Below are 18,519 nucleotides of genomic sequence, written 5' to 3'. Positions count from 1 at the left end.
AAATCTCCTCACAATATTTATTATTTGTTGCCATCTATTTGATAGAGCAGAACCACAGTTAAGATGACTTTAATGACAAAAGTAAGTGCTAATCATTTTAATAAATGGGACATTAACACTCCCCAAATACTAAGCGATACTAAATCTTTCTCAAATTTGACTCACAAATGCAAGTGATTCACTTGACACTTTGACCACTGAAAAAGTCAAGAATCGCAGGTGAACCAGTGAATGTACTTATATTTACATATCAATTATTTGAAACAATCCCCCAGTATACTTATACTATCTACTTGTTAATGTGGTGTACAAAAGTACAAGCCTTTTGATGACCCAAATTCTTATGGTTAAAAGTGTCGGGCAGGAAATAAAGGGATATTATCCTAAAACAAAACAAACCTTGTGCACCAAGCATTGTCGCTTTGACAGTAGATAGGATTTTCAACTGCGTGCCAATAGTAGGTATTCTTTCACAAACTTGCAGTAGATTCTGAAAGAAAAAACAAACAAAATGTACTGCTTAGTTTGCAGCTAAGTTTTGGATAAGAACAATCAAATCAAGTCCCACTGCAAATAAAGAACAAATCAAAGCCAAATGTTCTTTTGTTTTTTGTTTATTTTGAACAGAATATATGGTAAGCTACAGCTGACAAATTGTTTGCAAGCACTTGCCAAAATAGTAGCAGCTCTGTCCCTATAAATCATTGCATAGCATCATGCGATTCCAGTGTGATACCATAACCTTATAATACAATCTCCTTGCAGTACATTGCCTCTAGCTAACAATGAGGAACCTAAAGGCATTTCCACTGACATGACATAACTACAGGTCAAATGACACCAACCCAAGTTTGGGAGCCACATGTCTAATGCAAGAACGCTTCTTGTAGAGTTTGATACTTCCTGTTCACTTTGAAACAGAAAATCTCCCTCTCCATATCTCTCTCTTTCATGTCCCAAAATGATAACAGGGCTGTTCCCATAAACACTTGCATAATGAGCAGAGCCAGTGTAGGCACACACCACATCAATATGTGATACCACCCTGTAAATGGATAACAAGACATTCATTTCTGCAGATATTAGGTGAAAATACTTAAAACAATATTCTGTGCATTATGCAGGCACAAGAAAGGAACCCTTTTCAAGAATTTAAAGTCAGATAGCACATGGTATTTGTATGATTAGCAGTTGTTATCATTGTTAATATTTCTAAGAATTCTACCTCTTTTACATCATTGCCATAATCCTGTATTTCGGATGCAACCACACGATAACAAATCTTCAGATTTTCAACAGAAGTCCTCTTCACTGTCATCTACACACAACTAGTTATTCACACAATAGTCCCAGTACCCTTACAGGCCTCTTCCATGCACAAGGTGGGACAATCCTCGCTTCATTCCAAAACATCTAACCACTAAAGGAAGATGATTGGGGAGGTGGGAGGGAGAATTTCTGATGTAATAGAGGTAGTATTCTTAGAATTATTAACAATGACAACTATTGTTTTGATAGTTCTTGCGAATCCTCTACCTCTATTACACCATTGCCAGAATATACCAGGTTGGTTCTGCCTCTAGTACACTCCTTGTATAGTTGACAGCAATCCTATAAACCTCCTTTTATTCAATTTGTTCAATTGGTTCTTTGCCACAAATTCCAGAAGAGAACATAAAGTGATGGAAATCCAATTACTGTATATGACTGTAGATAAGCTGATCATAATTTAGCTGAGGTATTAACATGGTCCATGAAATCTGTATCAAAATGTTACATAAGCCGGACTTCCAACCTATAACTATGTCTCGTCATGATTCAAAATCAGCAGAAATAGAATAACACATCTGAATTGAATATCAAAGTTAATCCTGTCCTTACACTATCAGTAATAAAAAGTGTTCACTGTATACCTGGACTCATGTTTATAATCTATTTTATTAATTTTACCCAAAGTTTCATTCAATAATATTTACATTAATTTGGGCAAAATCATGTGTCCATCTGATACTTTCAACTTCCAGTTGGCTGGCTCCATAAGGTCCGCTTTACCACATACAGTGACAGCACCAACTGACACAGCAACCACGATCATATTACTGCTATTGACGTCTTGAAACGGACCTTAGTTGACAGAGAATGGATACATATACTGTATTATAACTTCAATCATTGTATCATGGCATCAAAAGTCTTTCCTTTATATTATTAAGTATGTTTAACATAATCACTGGTAGATTGGGAGATTGGGTGTGAACAGCTCATTGCTATTTCCGGTTTAGTTTACGAGAAAATACACATGGTAATCTATATTCCTGCATATAAAACAATGCCTAGTATAACAAGAAATACCATCGAAATCGTAAATTATCATGTCTGGTGATGTTTAATCACTAATTTCACATTTTCATTGACAAAGTTTGTTATAGCATTGTTCATTCACCTGAAGCGATATGAAGTAGTATTTTACCAACAAAAAAAGAGTTTGATGAACGTGTAACTTTTACATAAGCCATCCCCTTTCTGCAGATTCTTTTTCCTGGTCCTCAAAATTCGGCTTATCTACAGTCATGTACAGTAGGAGGATGAGTAAGACCCGAGTAGTCTGGTGCATAGAACTCAGAGACCTTAGCTGCTGTAGCAATGGCTAACAAGAAAGCTGGTTTCTTTGAGTTTTGAAGCAATGTAGCAGAAGCAAGGGGTTTAAAGGGGTCTGCTAGTAGAGCTGATAAGACCACCGATAAGTTCCATTTCAGATAGATATGTGGAATGCGATTATCTTCCAGATTTAGCCTGGGAAGATTTACGTAGAAGAGGTCCAACCTGGGCTGACACAGAAGATCTCAGCTGAGAGGCAGTGGGAGAGGATCTTCCATTAGTTGGGACAATCAGAATAATTTTACTGTCTGTGAGTTCTACTTTCTGAATCACTGTCTAGGAGAGACCATGAGGAAAAACGTAAGCGAAGAGACTGGTCCAGTCCATCGACAGAGTGTCAAACTGTAATGCCCTCGGATCCTGTACCGGATTGATGTAAACTGGGAGCCGAGGATTCAGGCAAGTATCAAACAGATCTATCAGAGTTTCCCATATCTACATGATCCAGGTGAAGATGTCCGAATGGAGTGGCCATTCAGACTGTCCACAAGGATGTTCAACTTCCCACGAATATGTCTCGTTTCAAACTGGCAATTGTAAGAGTCGGCCAAGTCTATAAAAACAAGAAGTCTCCATCATCAGAGGACAGGACTTGATTCCTCCCTGTTTCTGTATAAAAGCCACCACCGTGGTGTTGTTGGTTGTGATAAAGACTGAGGAATTGAGAAGATTCTTCCAACTCTGGATCGCGTAAAAGATCACCCTCATCTCCTTTCAGAGATCCTTCTCTGTCCTGGTCCATGAGCCCTGTATCTGGAGATCATCCATGTGGGCTCCCCAACCCAAATTTGAAGAACAGATGATGTTCTAGAGGTAAGTAGGTGAGAGGGATATGCATCATGACATGATGTTGAGGTTAACTTTCAGAGGAAGGACATCCACCATCTGATCGTGCAAATCAGCTGAGTTAGTGCGTCGTTGATCATGATTAAGGAACGAAAGCGATCCCCCAGATGACAGAGAATACTCGTGCAAAGAAGGAAGCAGGCCCTAATGTATGTAAACTATGTCCTGGACAGATGTGAGTTCAGAATTGTACGGATGAATGATGAATCGGAGACAAGTCATGAGTTGAATCAGGAGGTTCAATTTTGATACAGTTGAGACTTGTCCTGATCAGATGCAAAGACCATCCAAGTATCTGTTTATTATTAAATATCATGGGGGCCATGATGCCCTCGCACATAACCATCTTCTTGGCCTGATTAGAAACAGCCTTAGACCTGATCTGTGATAGGAGCTGTTGGTCATTGCAAGTAATTCCTGTTGCATCTTAACAATTGCTTCCAAGGGACTGTGGATAAGACCCACTTGATACATATGGATAAACAATGCAGTATCTGCCAGGACATCTTCCTAAGATAGATGCAAAGGAGGGACGTAGTGGACAAACCAATTGATATATGTGCCAATACCTGTTGGCAGTTGACAGATCATTGACGTGACTAGCAGGTAAAGGTAATGTCATATTGGGATTTTTGTCCAGCTTTAGAAAGTCATCATCCAAAACCATTGAATCTGAAAACAGCAAGTCATGTATAACTTTCTCTTCAAATGAGGGAGGGGAGTCTTTCATCATGCCCAAGTTTGTGTAGATTATCCAAGGCTTGATCGATAATCCCTTGTGCATAGCTTAGCCACAGAAGAGTCTGATGAATCTGAGACGCAACAGGGACATGGCAATCTGCATATTCCAGGATCGAAGGGGGAATAGACTGGTCCGTACGAGGAGGTCGGTGAGGCATGAAATAGTTGAGAGCGTCCAGCAGATCCATGAAGGAAAGTGTAGAACCAACTTCCAGCAGGGGGATTCTCAACCCCATAATAGCCATCTTCATTGTCCGGGGCAGAATCAGATGGTACAGATGTCTGAAGGGTTCACGGTGGTGTAAGAAACATGTTGGGTTGAGACACGTTATCATCCACTTTCTTCTTGGCTAAGGGTGAGAGACACGGTAAGCTTATAAAAATCCACTACAGAGGGGACGGTAGAGTGTGCAATAATTTCCTCCATGCAGGTATCATCTCTGAATTTCCAACAGGATACACGAAGGTCGCTAGTGACTATGAAGCGGCCACACTTATGGCAAAATGACGTAATTTTTGAAGAGTGGCAAGAGATACCAACACTCACTTAATACTCATGTATTATAAACATCCAATAAGACTACTAGTTCTGTTAGTAGAAGTAAGTAACTATTTACTTAAACAGTCGAGAATAGTGTGACTACAACTAGAAGAGAGCAGAATGTAGGACCTTGTTTATGCCCATTTTCCCACCTTTATGCACAGGATAGGCTAATGGTGCTAATACAAGAATAACTAATTATTGTAATAGTTGACAGTGAAAAGGGCTTCTGTTGAAAATCTGAAAGTTTAGTTTAGTGTGATTAAGACAAAATACAAGATTTATGTCAATGAAGTAATGAAGGTAGAGGATTTGTAAGAATTATATGCTGCATGGTTGTAGATTTGGTTTAAATGCAGCCTTAAAGTATGGAAATTACTGTATATTAAGCATACAAACAGTTAAGGGTGTATCATACATTCTTTGTAGTTAGGCTCAGCCTATGCGTTCAATCCAACAATCTTCCGGGTTGAGTCTTGTGGTATTGAATTTGGTTAATAGTTTGACTACTTCGCTTCATAAATTATCTTAATCTCATTGGTTGACCAATACCATTGTATGCAAATTAGATTGCATATCTGAGATTAGGTGAATTAGGGTTTAACGTCGCGTCCAAGATGATTGCACTTATGTAGCGATGTGCATGCACATGTGTGTGTGTGTGGCTGCTTGTATTAGTCCGGACTGATGCCGATTTAATAGTGCCAGACTACTCTGATACCATGCTGCAGTTTAACATGAATACCCCACTCAGACACAGTATGCTGACTCCGAGCCGACCAGTCCATGTTTGAACCCCTTAATGCTGAGTGCCAGGCAAGGTCACAAGAAGTACCATCTTTTAACGTTTTTGGTATGACACAGCTGGTGATCAAACCCCAGACCTTCTGCTCTACCACTAGACAACGGAGGCAGTCTGCAGATCTGAGACACTACATAACTACCCGGTATTAGCTAATCAATTTGTGTAAAATAATTCATGACACATTCCTCCAAAACTTTTACATAGTTTGATGTTTTGATATTTCTGTGCAGACAAGTCACAATGTCAGCTAAAAGGCAAATCAACATGAAGTTTACTTAATCTTTGAATTTGAAACCCAATGAGGAACTCTGATTGTGTAACTTGTTACTACCGAATCAACCAATCACGTATTGTGATGTCACTGGAGACAGCACTTGCTGATCATATTTTGTTTTCATTACTGAGAGTCAAATAGCGTAACTTTGAGGTATAGTGACATTTAAGCATAGTTTCTGATAAATCTGATAAGCAAACAAGTCATGTATCACTGGGCCGGCTATATGTATCTGAATTTGTACTAAATTATGCAGGAATAAACACGCAACAAAACAGGAAGAGATATTTATTTGGCTGATTATTAATTTCAAGTGCCTTTCAGGCACCTAGCTGTCACAACTATCCGAGTATTTTTTTCAGTTTACATTGTTAAATAGGGACTTAATTACCAGTTGATTACTAGACCCATCTGGGTGAAACAGCGAGTGAACGTGATAAGGGTCGCTAATACGGGAGCCTCTCAGACAGATCGGGAGGTTTCACATGTGTGCCTTAAATGAATAACAGATATCACAAATTTGATTTTTGGTTATCAATAAATGTTTTTTGATTTTGTGATATTTGAAAAATAAATTGTGAAATTAAAAAAAATTAAATTGTGATTTGAATTTGAAATATAAAAAACGAATAATTACTATTTATTGATATCCAAAAATAATGCATGACATCTAAATATCAAGTTTGTGATATTTGACAGACAGATTTATTTGACCCATTGTACAAAATACATTTACATTTTATTTATCTAAGAGTTACCTAATTGATACTTTTTTTGTGTGTGTGTGTTTATCATTGCATCGTTGTTGGATAGTTGACAGAGTCTTTCTAAACAAAAATAATTATGATTAACTGTCTTTGGGATATACATTTCCCGCCGACTTGCATAAAGAGGACAGTTGTATATAACATGAAGTTTGTGATATTTGTACATTAAGTATTGAAATCATAAAATAGGGAATAAATAGTAAAGTGGTGCCTCACACGCGAGCTCACAATGAATGCATATGAAGTGAATCGTTTAATCAAGACAAATGCTTATACAATTGGAAAAAATACATAACCTTACTGAGTGCACTTTGAGTAAGAACACAACACAACAGACAATGACGCCCTCTTGCAAGTGAAGCGAGCACATACCTCGCTACTTCATAATGTTAGAAGTTTATGTTTATGCAAGCTCTCGTCGTTTTGAAAACACCTCTTGTTTCATGTATCTGTTTTTGTAACCTTAGTTATTTTCACTAATTTCATATTTTTATGTGTCTTTAAAGTGAAGATACATAACTGAAGAACAGACTTTAGTATCTAATCATATGACATAAAGGGTCATAAAGCTGCACTGACTGTTTTGCTAACGTTGACCCTCACTGGGTCAAATATACTGAACAGCATTGAAAACGCAACAGCAAAAAATCTTGAAATATTACAAAAACTACTTGAGCAATGACCGATTTTGATTAGAACAGACATAGACGGATTATTAAGAAAGACGACAAAGGAATCAGGAATACCACACAGTAATTACAACAAGTATTTGTCACAGAAGTGACGAAATGTCCCCCGCCTGTATATACACCATAGTACCAAATATGAAGACAATCCAGCGATTAGTTCTTGAGATATCGCGGCAACACCGTTTTCCAACTCCAAAAGCAGATTTACCTGCTGTGACCTTGAAAATGGGGTCAAAGTCACCAAAACCGACTGGTGTCTGCAGAGTCTGTATATACACCATAGTTCCAAATATGAAAACAATCCAGTGTTTAGTTCTTGAGATATCGCGGCAACACCGTTTTCAAACTCCAAAAGCAGATTTGCCTGCTGTGACCTTGAAAATGGGGTCAAGGTCACCAAAACCGATTGGTGTCTGTGGTGTCTGTATATACACCATAGTTCCAAATATGAAGACAATCCTGCGATTACTTCTTGAGATATCGCGGCAACACCGTTTTCAAACTCCAAAAGCAGATTTACCTGCTGTGACCTTGAAAATGGGGTCAAGGTCACCAAAACCGACTGGTGTCTGCGGAGTCTGTATATACACCATAGTTCCAAATATGAAAACAATCCAGTGTTTAGTTCTTGAGATATCGCGGCAACACCGTTTTCAAACTCAAAAAGCAGATTTGCCTGCTGTGACCTTGAAAATGGGGTCAAGGTCACCAAAACCGACTGGTGTCTGCGGTGTCTGTATATACACCATAGTTCCAAACATGAAGACAATCCAGTGTTTAGTTCTTGAGATATCACGGCAACAAACAGGTGGGACGTACGGACGGACGTACGGACGGTCGTGAATACTATATCCCCCGCTTCGTGCTTTCGCGCGGCGGGGGATAATTACGTCATCAGTGTAAGGAAGACACATAGGGTTAAAATGAAAAGTCAATATCTGGTATGCCCGCCATTGACAGCAACACAGGCCATGCAACGTCTTCTCATTGATCGAATAAATCTGCGAATAGTGTTCTGGGGCATTCCACTCTTGACGTACTGTATCTTCAAGTTCTCTCAGGTTCTGTACTTGCGGACGACGTGAGAGGCGTTGACCCAGATAATCCCATAGATGTTCAACTGGCGATAGATCGGGTGACAGGGCTGGCCATGGAAGCAGAGGTACATTATTGTTCGCTAGGTACTGTGTTGAAACACGTGCCGTGTGCGCTCTTGCATTATCTTGCTGGAAGGTGTGCATATCCTGGTGCTGATGAAAGAATGGGATGACGTGATTTGCCAATATGTTATTCCTGTAGTAAAGGGCATTAACTCTTCAACGACAAACATGGAGCTCTGTTCGATGGTTATGACTGATGCCGCCCCACACCATGTACGATCACGAACAATATGGCGATCCTGACGTGGTGTAGTTACACGACGTTGACCTGGACGCGGTCGATCTCTGGTGGTTCCTGTCTGCTGGTATCTGCTCAGTAGCCTGAGGACTGTTGAATGATGGCATTGAAACCGTTGTGCAACGACTCTACTTGACGTACCAACTTGAAGCATGCCCAAGGCACTTTCACGTTCTTCTGCTGTTAATCTTGGCATTTCTTGTGTCAGTACCCTTTACGTCTGCAGCAACAAGTGAAGTGGCTTTTAAAAGTCTGTCTTTTATAGCCCTATTCTGCATGCTTCCCGTGAAACAAAACACGTTTTCCATGATGTGCACGTAATTTGTTGCGTTTTGGCAATTCGCTCACAAAAAATTTAGGAATGTGTTTTGACGAGCTGCTATTCTTCATGCTTCGCCCAGAACGTTGTATATTACTCATTCACTTATATATTTTCATATGACTTAAGCCCGGAAAAAAATACATCCATTTTCATGGTGGTGCGTTTTCAATGCTGTTCAGTATATATGTAACTTTAAATCCCCACGTTTGTTGTACAGGGATCTGTATGGGTCAATGTCTGATGGACAAGCCATGGAGATCCGAAGTATTATGTATTCATAAATAAATTCAGAATTCTTAGATTAATGAAGAATTTACTCTAATTTTATTTGTTGTCCACATTGATTTTTAAACTTATATGTTCATAAATGCAAATTCATCTCGGAAGTCAAATCTTTTAAATAAAGAAGTCAACAACAAAAACAACAGACTGTTACTTTAATCAGTAACACACAAAACTGTAGACAACAATAACCACTCAGTGAAATCATTCAATGCAATAATGTATCCAAAGCACCACCCACCTCAGTATCAGCCAATCAGGAAACAGACAGTAGTCTGACAGTGGGTATGGCATATTCTAGGGGGAATTATGGGAACATAAATTGCTTTAGCCAATCAAATGCCATGGAATCATTTGCAATGTAATACAGGCAAACACTAGACAGATACACCAGCAGCTACGGTGTATCTGTTTACAGACTACACCCTCATGCACTCTTCTCTGCCTTTGTTAGAGGTCTGATGTCCAGGGTTGAAGAACACAAGATGTGTGGGCAGGTAAAACGAAGAGTATGATATTGTCCATGGCCCAGGCTATCTGTTTACAGACTACACCCTCATGCACTCTTCTCTGCCTTTGTTAGAGGTCTGATGTCCAGGGTTGAAGAACACAAGATGTGTGGGCAGGTAAAACGAAGAGTATGATATTGTCCATGGCCCAGGCTATCACAGATATGTGGGACTCGTGTCTTTTGAGTTCCTTTGTGGGGTGGGCTTCAGAAAATTGTCCTGAAGACAGATTATGAAGACATTACTGTTTGACCATTTTGTCTTACTCACAACCCACGGTGCAACCCACGGTGCAACCCACGGTGCAGGCTTTCAAAAGTTCCTGATGAATATATTGTCCCTTAAACACAAGGCAGGGAGAAGTTTGGGCATTCCCACAGCCAAAAAACATACTGGTCAAACACTGGCCATGAACTATGATTAGCAAGGGACTACTTATCACAATGACTGCAGTTGTTTATCCATAGAGCTATCTCCCTTGTTCATCATACCAACTTCCACATGGCACTTTCATAAGTGTGTATCATTAATAAGCCAAACATCTTCCTCTTAATTTAACAAGGGGCCTGGGTGGGAGCTGACACATTTGGGGTCGGTATCTCTCTTGATGCGATCGTGGGGAGGCAGCTCTGCAACAGGTGGGTCACTTTAGACGCAGTTATGCAGGATTAGTATCCAAATATAAAAAATGTCCAGGATTTTACTCGATTTTTTATATATCCTGCATTATTCCTTAATGCATCTTTATCGGACGGAATCTGTGGAGGGGCATACCTTCAGATGGGGGCTCTCATCTCAAAACTCTAATTCCTCAGCAAATCATTGGCTGTGCGGCCGGCAGCAAATGACCAATCTGTAGACGGGAGACCAAAAGTTAGGAATGCGGAATGTCCAGGTACAACGCAGCCATTGATGATAACCAAGTTAAAGTTGTAGACTGAAGTACCGAGCCGTATGCGTGGAGCAATAACTTTCTATTCCATGCCGCTAAAGGCGGGGAGGTCGAGAGGAGGCTAGGTCAGTGGTGTCTAGTAGTGGTGACCTGCTAGGCCATTACTAATGGACCAAAACTGTGCATGCCTTGCACGTCCTCCAAAGCGACATCTTGCAGGTAGTGACTGGCAAAGACTGTGTCCGATCGCCAGAAGCACCTCTTCATGATAGCGCATATGGAACAGTTACTGTGTAGCACCATGGTGGAGGCAACCGCCCAGATCTCATGCGGGTTGTTGGAGCTTGGAGGGCCCCATCCCCACAGCCTCCTAGGCCTGGAGAATGATGGCTCGCAGCCAGTGGGTGATTGTGTTGCGGCTGACTTCCGCTTGCGAGGTCGCTGATACCAGTACAAAGGACCAATGGATGTAACAACGCAACTCCCTCACCGGGCACAGGAGCTCTTGTTTGTTTCATCTTCTACACCCACATTGGGAGCTGATTCTTGGCAATAAAGTCCCAGCATAGTCCGAGATGAATGGCTCCGTGCGATCCATGCTAAAAGTGGACTACGTCACGTCGTCCTGGACGTGTAGTTCACTGAAACGGGCGGCTGTAGCGAGTGCAAGGAGGAAGACTGTCTTTTTCGTCAGATGGTAGAACAAGGGTACGCTGAAGTCCTCGACCGCCCAGGCCAGGGGATCCGGTACCGGCGATATGAATGTCGGTATCTAAGTCTATGTTTGGGACACTGCAATAAAGCAGCATGTTGTGGCAGCCTGGAATGGATTGGACCTGGAAATGGATCCCCAGTTGATCCACTAGGTGAAAGAAACATCTGTTTAAGGAGCAAGGGTGAATGAGTCGTTCCTTGGTTCCGGAAACACAAATCAACGGTTATGTTGTCCATCAAAACATCAAATAAGAAAGTGCCAGAATAAGCGCCTCCAGTTCTAGGTTGTTGATGTGCCACTGGTCCTGATCGGCGGTCTACAGCCATGAGGCAACCTGTCCCTCTAGGTGTGCACCCCATCGTTGAAGGGAGGCGTCTACGAATAGGTGTAAGAATATGTGTAATGAGGTCGTGAGTCCTGTCAAGGAGACGCCGCCTAAGACATTCGATTCCACTGTCCACCACCGGAGATGAGGTTTAAGGGGATCTGGGAGGACGATGGAAACTAAGGGATCCTGATACCTGATGTTGGGAGCCAAGAACATCTGGACTGGGCGCAGTTGGAGCCTTCCTCTGTCATCAAGTCCTGTCCAGTGGTTAGGAGGCCCAAGATGACTTGCTACTGACACAGCCTGCTCGGCTGGGACCAAGTGTAGTTGTATGCCCCCACTGGTCCCCGAGTACAGAGAGGAGGCAGAATAAGGGCGTCAACTCTGGCTTCCTGGGATTGATCTTCCAACCCAGCTGGAGAGGAGACAGACGGTGAAGTCCCTGTAACGAAGTGTCCCAATGATTCCAGGAGGCAGTCGTCGATATAGGCCTTGAACTGAATGACCCGGAGTTTGAGGTACGAGGCTATCGGTCTGCTAAGGTTAGTGAATAGACACGGGCTGAAGAAATTCCAAATGGGAGGACCGGCCATTGATAATGGACTCCCATAAAGATGAAGTGGAGGAATTTCTGGTCCTCGGGTTTGATTGGGATCCTCTCATCACGTGCCTGCATCTGTGTAGGCAACATTCAGAGGCCTGTTCGAAACCCAAGGGTGTCTGTCTGGTGGACTGGATAGGTGCCATCTGGTAGGTGAGCGCCAAGCCGGGTGTCATGGTGGTGGCTGCCGCCATGTAGACAGACGTAGTGGTGGTCGTCGGTGTGCTCTGGGCAGAGACGGAGACGACATCATGGTTGTAGTGGAGGCCGGGGAGTCCCTGTTTGAGGTAGCTGACAAAGCAGCCCTCTTACTAAGTGAGTTTCTGCGCCTTCTGTGACCTCTTGTTTTGGGACACATAAGACAACATACAATGACAAACAATTTACTTGCACGGGTAAGACAGGCAAGAAGAATATAGCACATGAACCATGTTCATCCATTGCATGGCCACGTAAAATATTCAAGATGACTTCTTGAAACCACAAGACCCCTGAGATTACCATTGTGTTCTTGAAAAAGAACACAAGCAGGTGTAAAAAATGATATGCACAAGTCATAAACATATAGAATGTACAAAATACAAACTGTATGCACAACACAAGCACAAGAAACATTAACTCAGGACATGAGAGGGTTTCAACAACTTTTATGAGCAGATAAAAAAAACAGATCTTTACTTAGCAAGTGACAAGAGTAACGTGGTGATCTGCGATGTCACTTCCCCTGGTCACGCCATAGCTGTGTGATAGGGTTGGCCTCTCAGCTAGTTGAAACAACTTCTTAAAGCAAGATCTTCACACAAGCTTTTTGGTATATGACATTTGCGTGACCTTGACCTTCAATGTCATACAAGCATACGAGAGAACATTACTTCTTGCAAACTAGGGTCTCCATACCAACAATATTTCCTGAATGAAACTATTTACAAGTCATTGCATAACCATCTATTATCATATATCATAGGTGTTGAGGTAGGTAGTTGGTTAGAGTCAATCTTAACTGATTGTAAAAACCTTTGATATATCATGAATAAATTTGAAATTTCATGAAATCAGGATTTCATAATTTCACCTCCAGCTACTTTGTCTTTACATTCACGTCATCCAAAAGTTGATATGACCGAGACCCCACAATATAGATTAGTTTCATCCAACAAAAATCATTTAGGCTCAATTTATCTTGTACATAAGCATTTTTTATCAACTTCAAAGTCATCCAATCATGATTACATGTGAGAACTACTTTTTGAAGTCATTTCAGGAGTGAAGAACCTTAAACTTACCTTGACAATTGACTCAGCCATGACAAGTATTGAGTTAATTATTGAGTGTCAATCATAAGTGATTTTAAACAGTTTAACTTTCTCTTGAATTAATCTGGATTTTTGTGAAATTTAACCATGTTTCAGAATTTGAACTCAAGTGAACTTGACATAACCCAGAAGTTGATTCAAAAGAGGCCTAGCCTTGAAGATTATTTACACTAAGTTTCATCAAATTCCATTCATAAATACTTTTTTCACACCTTGTTCATACTTAGTGTCCTTCAATGTCACCCAATCATATGTCCGAAAAAATTAGTTGTATTAGGTATAACAGATATTTGTCAAACGTGCCTGTTTGAAAAAAAATAATTGCTGGAGCAGGGCTCCAATTCATGAAAACAAATAAAGCAGCACAAAGTCACCAGGTGAATATAAGGTATGACCCCAAAAGTCTGTAGAAAAAAAATATGCTGTTGTCATTTGATTTCTAAATTTGGAAAATGCATTCACAAGTGTATAGGTCAAATGATGTTAATTTGCATGAATAGTTTAAAATTTATTAACTCTTACCTTTTGGAATTGTAAAAATCATCCTTCAAGTCTGAGAGCTGATGGTTTCCATGTTTTCATAAAATCCCTGTCACTGACATCATGGTACATGTTAAATCTTGCAAGATTGACCAACAAGACTGGTGATGAAAACGGTAGTAAACTGTTGTTCTCTTGTAAAGTTGCTGCACTCATGTTTCGATATCCCTATACAATTTGTACAGCTGACACTGTACGTGCTGGTACAGTACATATATACACTCATTTACTGGTAATTATAACCCTAATGCTCACACAGCCATTTCTGTATAGCTCACACTGTACATACGTCCTGCAAAACAGCTCACACTGTACACTTCAATGTTGCAGAGTTCACACTGGCTTTAAGACATAAAAGTTACTATATATGTAACATTCATTTTATTCTGTGTTCTTCACATAAACCTGGCAAGTGAACTGCAAGTAGAGTGTTTAATACCATTTATGTGCTGAAATGATGAAAGAATTCATTTGCAGATGTATATATATACAGTACATACCATTCTCATTTTTTTGTCTGTGCAGTCGGCAGCCAACTTCTTTGCCAGCCTTGTTACTTCTTCGGATGCCTCAGCAATACCTTTTGCTGTGGCAATCAGGTCCTTTTTGGTTCCCCCTTCCCCTCTGTGGACAAACAAGGAATAACATACAGGCTATTTTGACAAAACACCTGAATTCACAGCACAGGCACAGGCACTCATCAAACTTAATGAAATTTATTTCAGTACACGCACAACTGTCTGACTGCTTTCACACGCTGGCTTTGAATCCATGAAATCTTGAAATTGACAGGTCAAATCAGATTTCTTGTGTCAAAATAGCCAGTTTGTCTGCAGCCTAAAAAGTGGCTGTTCAGTCATACTCCAGTTCTATTGGTAATCACGCTGTACCAGCAGGCTCATTCCCAGTAAATCTACAGGTTAATTTTGAATTGGGTCAGCCCTAACATTTTATGACAATATTTAAAAATGATGTTGTAATAAATATAGTAGTTTTATATGCCTCGCTTATGTTGGTGTTGTCGGCATGCAAGAAATGGTGGAAATAAACAAATAAGTGACAAGAGAAGTAATTTCTTTTATCAAGTCTGAATCGAAGTCTTGACTTTAAAGAATAAAATCCATGGCATTGAGCAACCAGTCTTCATATTCATCAGAATTTGCTATCTAAAGTGAAAGACATGTTTTCTTGTATGAGTTATTGCAAATAAATGGGCAGTGGTCTCTGAACACACAGAAGACGTCTGACATCTGGCCCCTCAGCCCGCCTGCCCACCAGATACAACTGTATGTGTGGTAGCCAAAACTTAGATCATTGTGATCTGGTAAAAGTATATTTTAATAAAATACATATAAATTCATATTATTGTTCAAGTGCCAATCAGCCACAAATGAATTGCCTACTGTTAACATTGACTGACAGAATTTTATGTTATCCCTGTTTATATAAAAAATTATTGGGCAAATACTAGATCTAGCTCTAAAACGTAAACAGTGAATGAATTATAGGTGAAGTTATTTATCTAGTTCTATGACTAGTAAGCTGTCCATTCCACTCCATTCTAAATACATTGATAATGCATACAAAACACATTTTTGCTGAAATGAATTATCTTTATCGAAGCGTAATCATAATTTACTTTCAATGCTTATCAACTTCTTAATTAGAATTACATACTTTGGAAACAAGCATTGCTCAAAACACTTCCCCTTTTTCTTTTCCGCTACTGTCAGACATATTTCGAGAGTTGTGACAACAGGAAATGTTGTTGTGGTTTGAGGGAATGCGGAATGTAAAGGATACAACCAATTGTTTTCAGTTGCCGATGCCTTTGGTTACAATAGTGTCTGTGTGGTGATTCCAATGCAAACCCCTATTACGACAATAGTTACTGCATTTACATTGCATTTGGAACTATTCTTTCGCACTTTGTTGCTAAACACATGATATTGCTTACATTAATTCTTATAAAGCTTATTTTTATTCCAAAGATAGGAGGGCCTGAGTTAGTGTGGATCTTTCTCATAGACAGATGCCGGGAACACAACACGGCATGTCCAGTCAGTTTCTAGTTTTCTCCTTGCTGTCGTTGCTGTACCCAAATTTTACTCCTTGCAAAATTGTACTTTATAGCTTGGAAATTTGAAGAAATGACACTTGGTGCTTTTGTTTGATGAACAAGTAAACCCCCATGCAACACAATACCCTATTTCGTGCCTCCAATATACAGAGAATAATAAAAATCACTTCATTGTCATGTAGGTAAATGCAGTGTAAACTAAAGGAAACAGCGGAATTCTCTCCACTATGATGTCAAAGTTACAGCTAGGCCTCCAGCTGGGTTTTCAATAAAAATACATGCTGGTTGTGGGATAATGGCAGTTGTTTGTTGCTGTTAAGATAACAATGAACTCCCATGGGACTTTTATGGGGGTGTAAATATATACTTTGACTAATTAACATAATAAAAACTGAATTTTCAATAGATTTAATTTGATTCTTGTGGCCACTTCCAAATATCAAAAACAACTGAATGTCAATCAGTAGTTATGATTGTGTATAAATCTATGAATAGCACCTCTGTTTCATCATAGCCAATGTTCTTGCAAGTTGTTAACATCACACTAAAAGAAATATTAAGATTTTACACAGATGTCCTCTTCACTGTTAGCCATCCCAATCAGTCTTTAGTAATACCACATCTCGTTCCAAACATCTAAGTGCATGCACACACTGGGAAAAACATTACTTCTTTCTACTACATGTAGTTGCAGATCTATGGAGGAGGTACGATGGACTACTTCTTGATGTCCCTGATAGAGGTAGTATTCTTAGAATTATACACAATGACTATTGTTTGGTAATTCCTTCGAATACCCTACCTATTACACAGCAAGAATTCACTAGAGGGCATGGTGGAATAGCTGACAGTTTATGAAATATGAAAACATAGAAATGAGAGGGGCACATTTGGATGAAATTATGATCAAAATGTCAATTCACTTCATGGGTTGTAGTACTGGAATCCTAACACTGCCCGAATCATTCAGGGAAGAAAATGGGTGAAAGGCTACTGAGAAACTATAGCCTGGGCCCAGGGTGTATAGACCCTCTAGATCCTGGTAGATATCACGCAGATAGAAATTCAGAAAGGCTTTCTGGGACATTCACTCATAGCTGTAGACAACTTGCTCAAGAAGACAGAATTCCATGACAATAAGGATGTTGATAAGGTGCTGATCTCATAAGCTTTGCAGTTACTTAAAGGGGCACTGATCTAAAGCAATTCCCCGGGTCTGGTTGTTGCCTTTGTCATTGTTTTTTCCCTGTGAGTACCCGGATGATATGCAACGCAACTGAGCGTGACAAGAGACTGGGCTACCGTCTGCAAGGATAGCAAAATAAACTTGGGACAATATTTGTTTAACCCATTTTTGAACACTGACTGGTTAACCAATAAAGATTTCGACAAAAGGCACATGTTAATTAATTTCTTCAGCCTAAACAAACAGACAAAACGAACGGCGGAGATCATCGGATGTTGTCATTTGGAAATACCCCTGATTGTTATAGTTTAAAAAAAAGTATCCATGCAATGAAAGCATTTTCGGATTTCGGATTGTGTCTGGGGTAATTATTCAATCTAAATCCAGGTTTGAAGTGAGGTGAAATGCGTGTTGTGTAATATGCATGTGGCAGTCCAGCAAGAGATGAATGATCAGTTGATTTACTTTTTTTTGTAAATCAGTGGATCGTTCGTAGTCATCAAAGGATTAAGAGAAAATACATTGATTGATTATTCACTGTTTTCTTGCACGGTGGATATCTCAAAAGTGAGTGTTTACATGTCTAGGTTTACTGAAACAAAGGGAATACACTCATATCATGGCGTGAAGTGCCGATGTAAAAACAACATACTTTGTTCAAAGGGTTAACCGATAATACATTGATTCACTGCTCATTGTTATCTAACTCAATGGATTTTTTTAGGAACCATGGACATTATGAAAATAGTTGTCACGTGGGCTTTCTCAGCCGAACTTTGAGACTTGACACCTATGTGAAACACCTGAAACAATCCAAGTGATTAGTTGAGAAACGAACAGAGGTTATAATATCCCGAAACGATATATATATTTTAAAATATTTGATTGTTACAAAGACACGTGACATCCAATATGTTTCTTTGTACAGCTGCAGACGTTTGGGATATTGTTCCTTTGTGTGGATATTCACGGATACATTCCTCGAACAAGGAAGCTGCCTAAAATTATACACATAAATTTGGTAGGTTGTAA

At 39.9% G+C, this 18,519-nt stretch overlaps 1 protein-coding gene across 8 annotated transcripts in view; it reads right to left on the bottom strand.

Annotated features, from left to right (window-relative positions):
- The window catches only part of LOC124110749 (vinculin-like), a 270,082-nt gene that overhangs the window by 34,400 nt on the left and 217,163 nt on the right, over window positions 1-18,519 (bottom strand). For all 8 annotated transcript variants that reach the window (XM_046470118.2, XM_046470120.2, XM_046470119.2 and 5 more), the window contains 2 exons: window positions 14,722-14,845; window positions 400-490 (listed from right to left, as the gene is read on the bottom strand). In XM_046470118.2, the coding sequence (XP_046326074.1) occupies window positions 400-490; window positions 14,722-14,845 (215 nt within the window). The remainder of the gene's footprint in view (window positions 1-399; window positions 491-14,721; window positions 14,846-18,519) is intronic.

Source organism: Haliotis rufescens, unplaced genomic scaffold (assembly GCF_023055435.1).
Source record: "Haliotis rufescens isolate VD_foot unplaced genomic scaffold, xgHalRufe1.0.p SCAF_6, whole genome shotgun sequence".
NCBI classification, from domain to species: Eukaryota; Metazoa; Mollusca; class Gastropoda; order Lepetellida; family Haliotidae; genus Haliotis; species Haliotis rufescens.
Note: the sequence above shows the minus strand (reverse complement) of the source record. Positions and strands in the feature narration are given on the sequence as shown.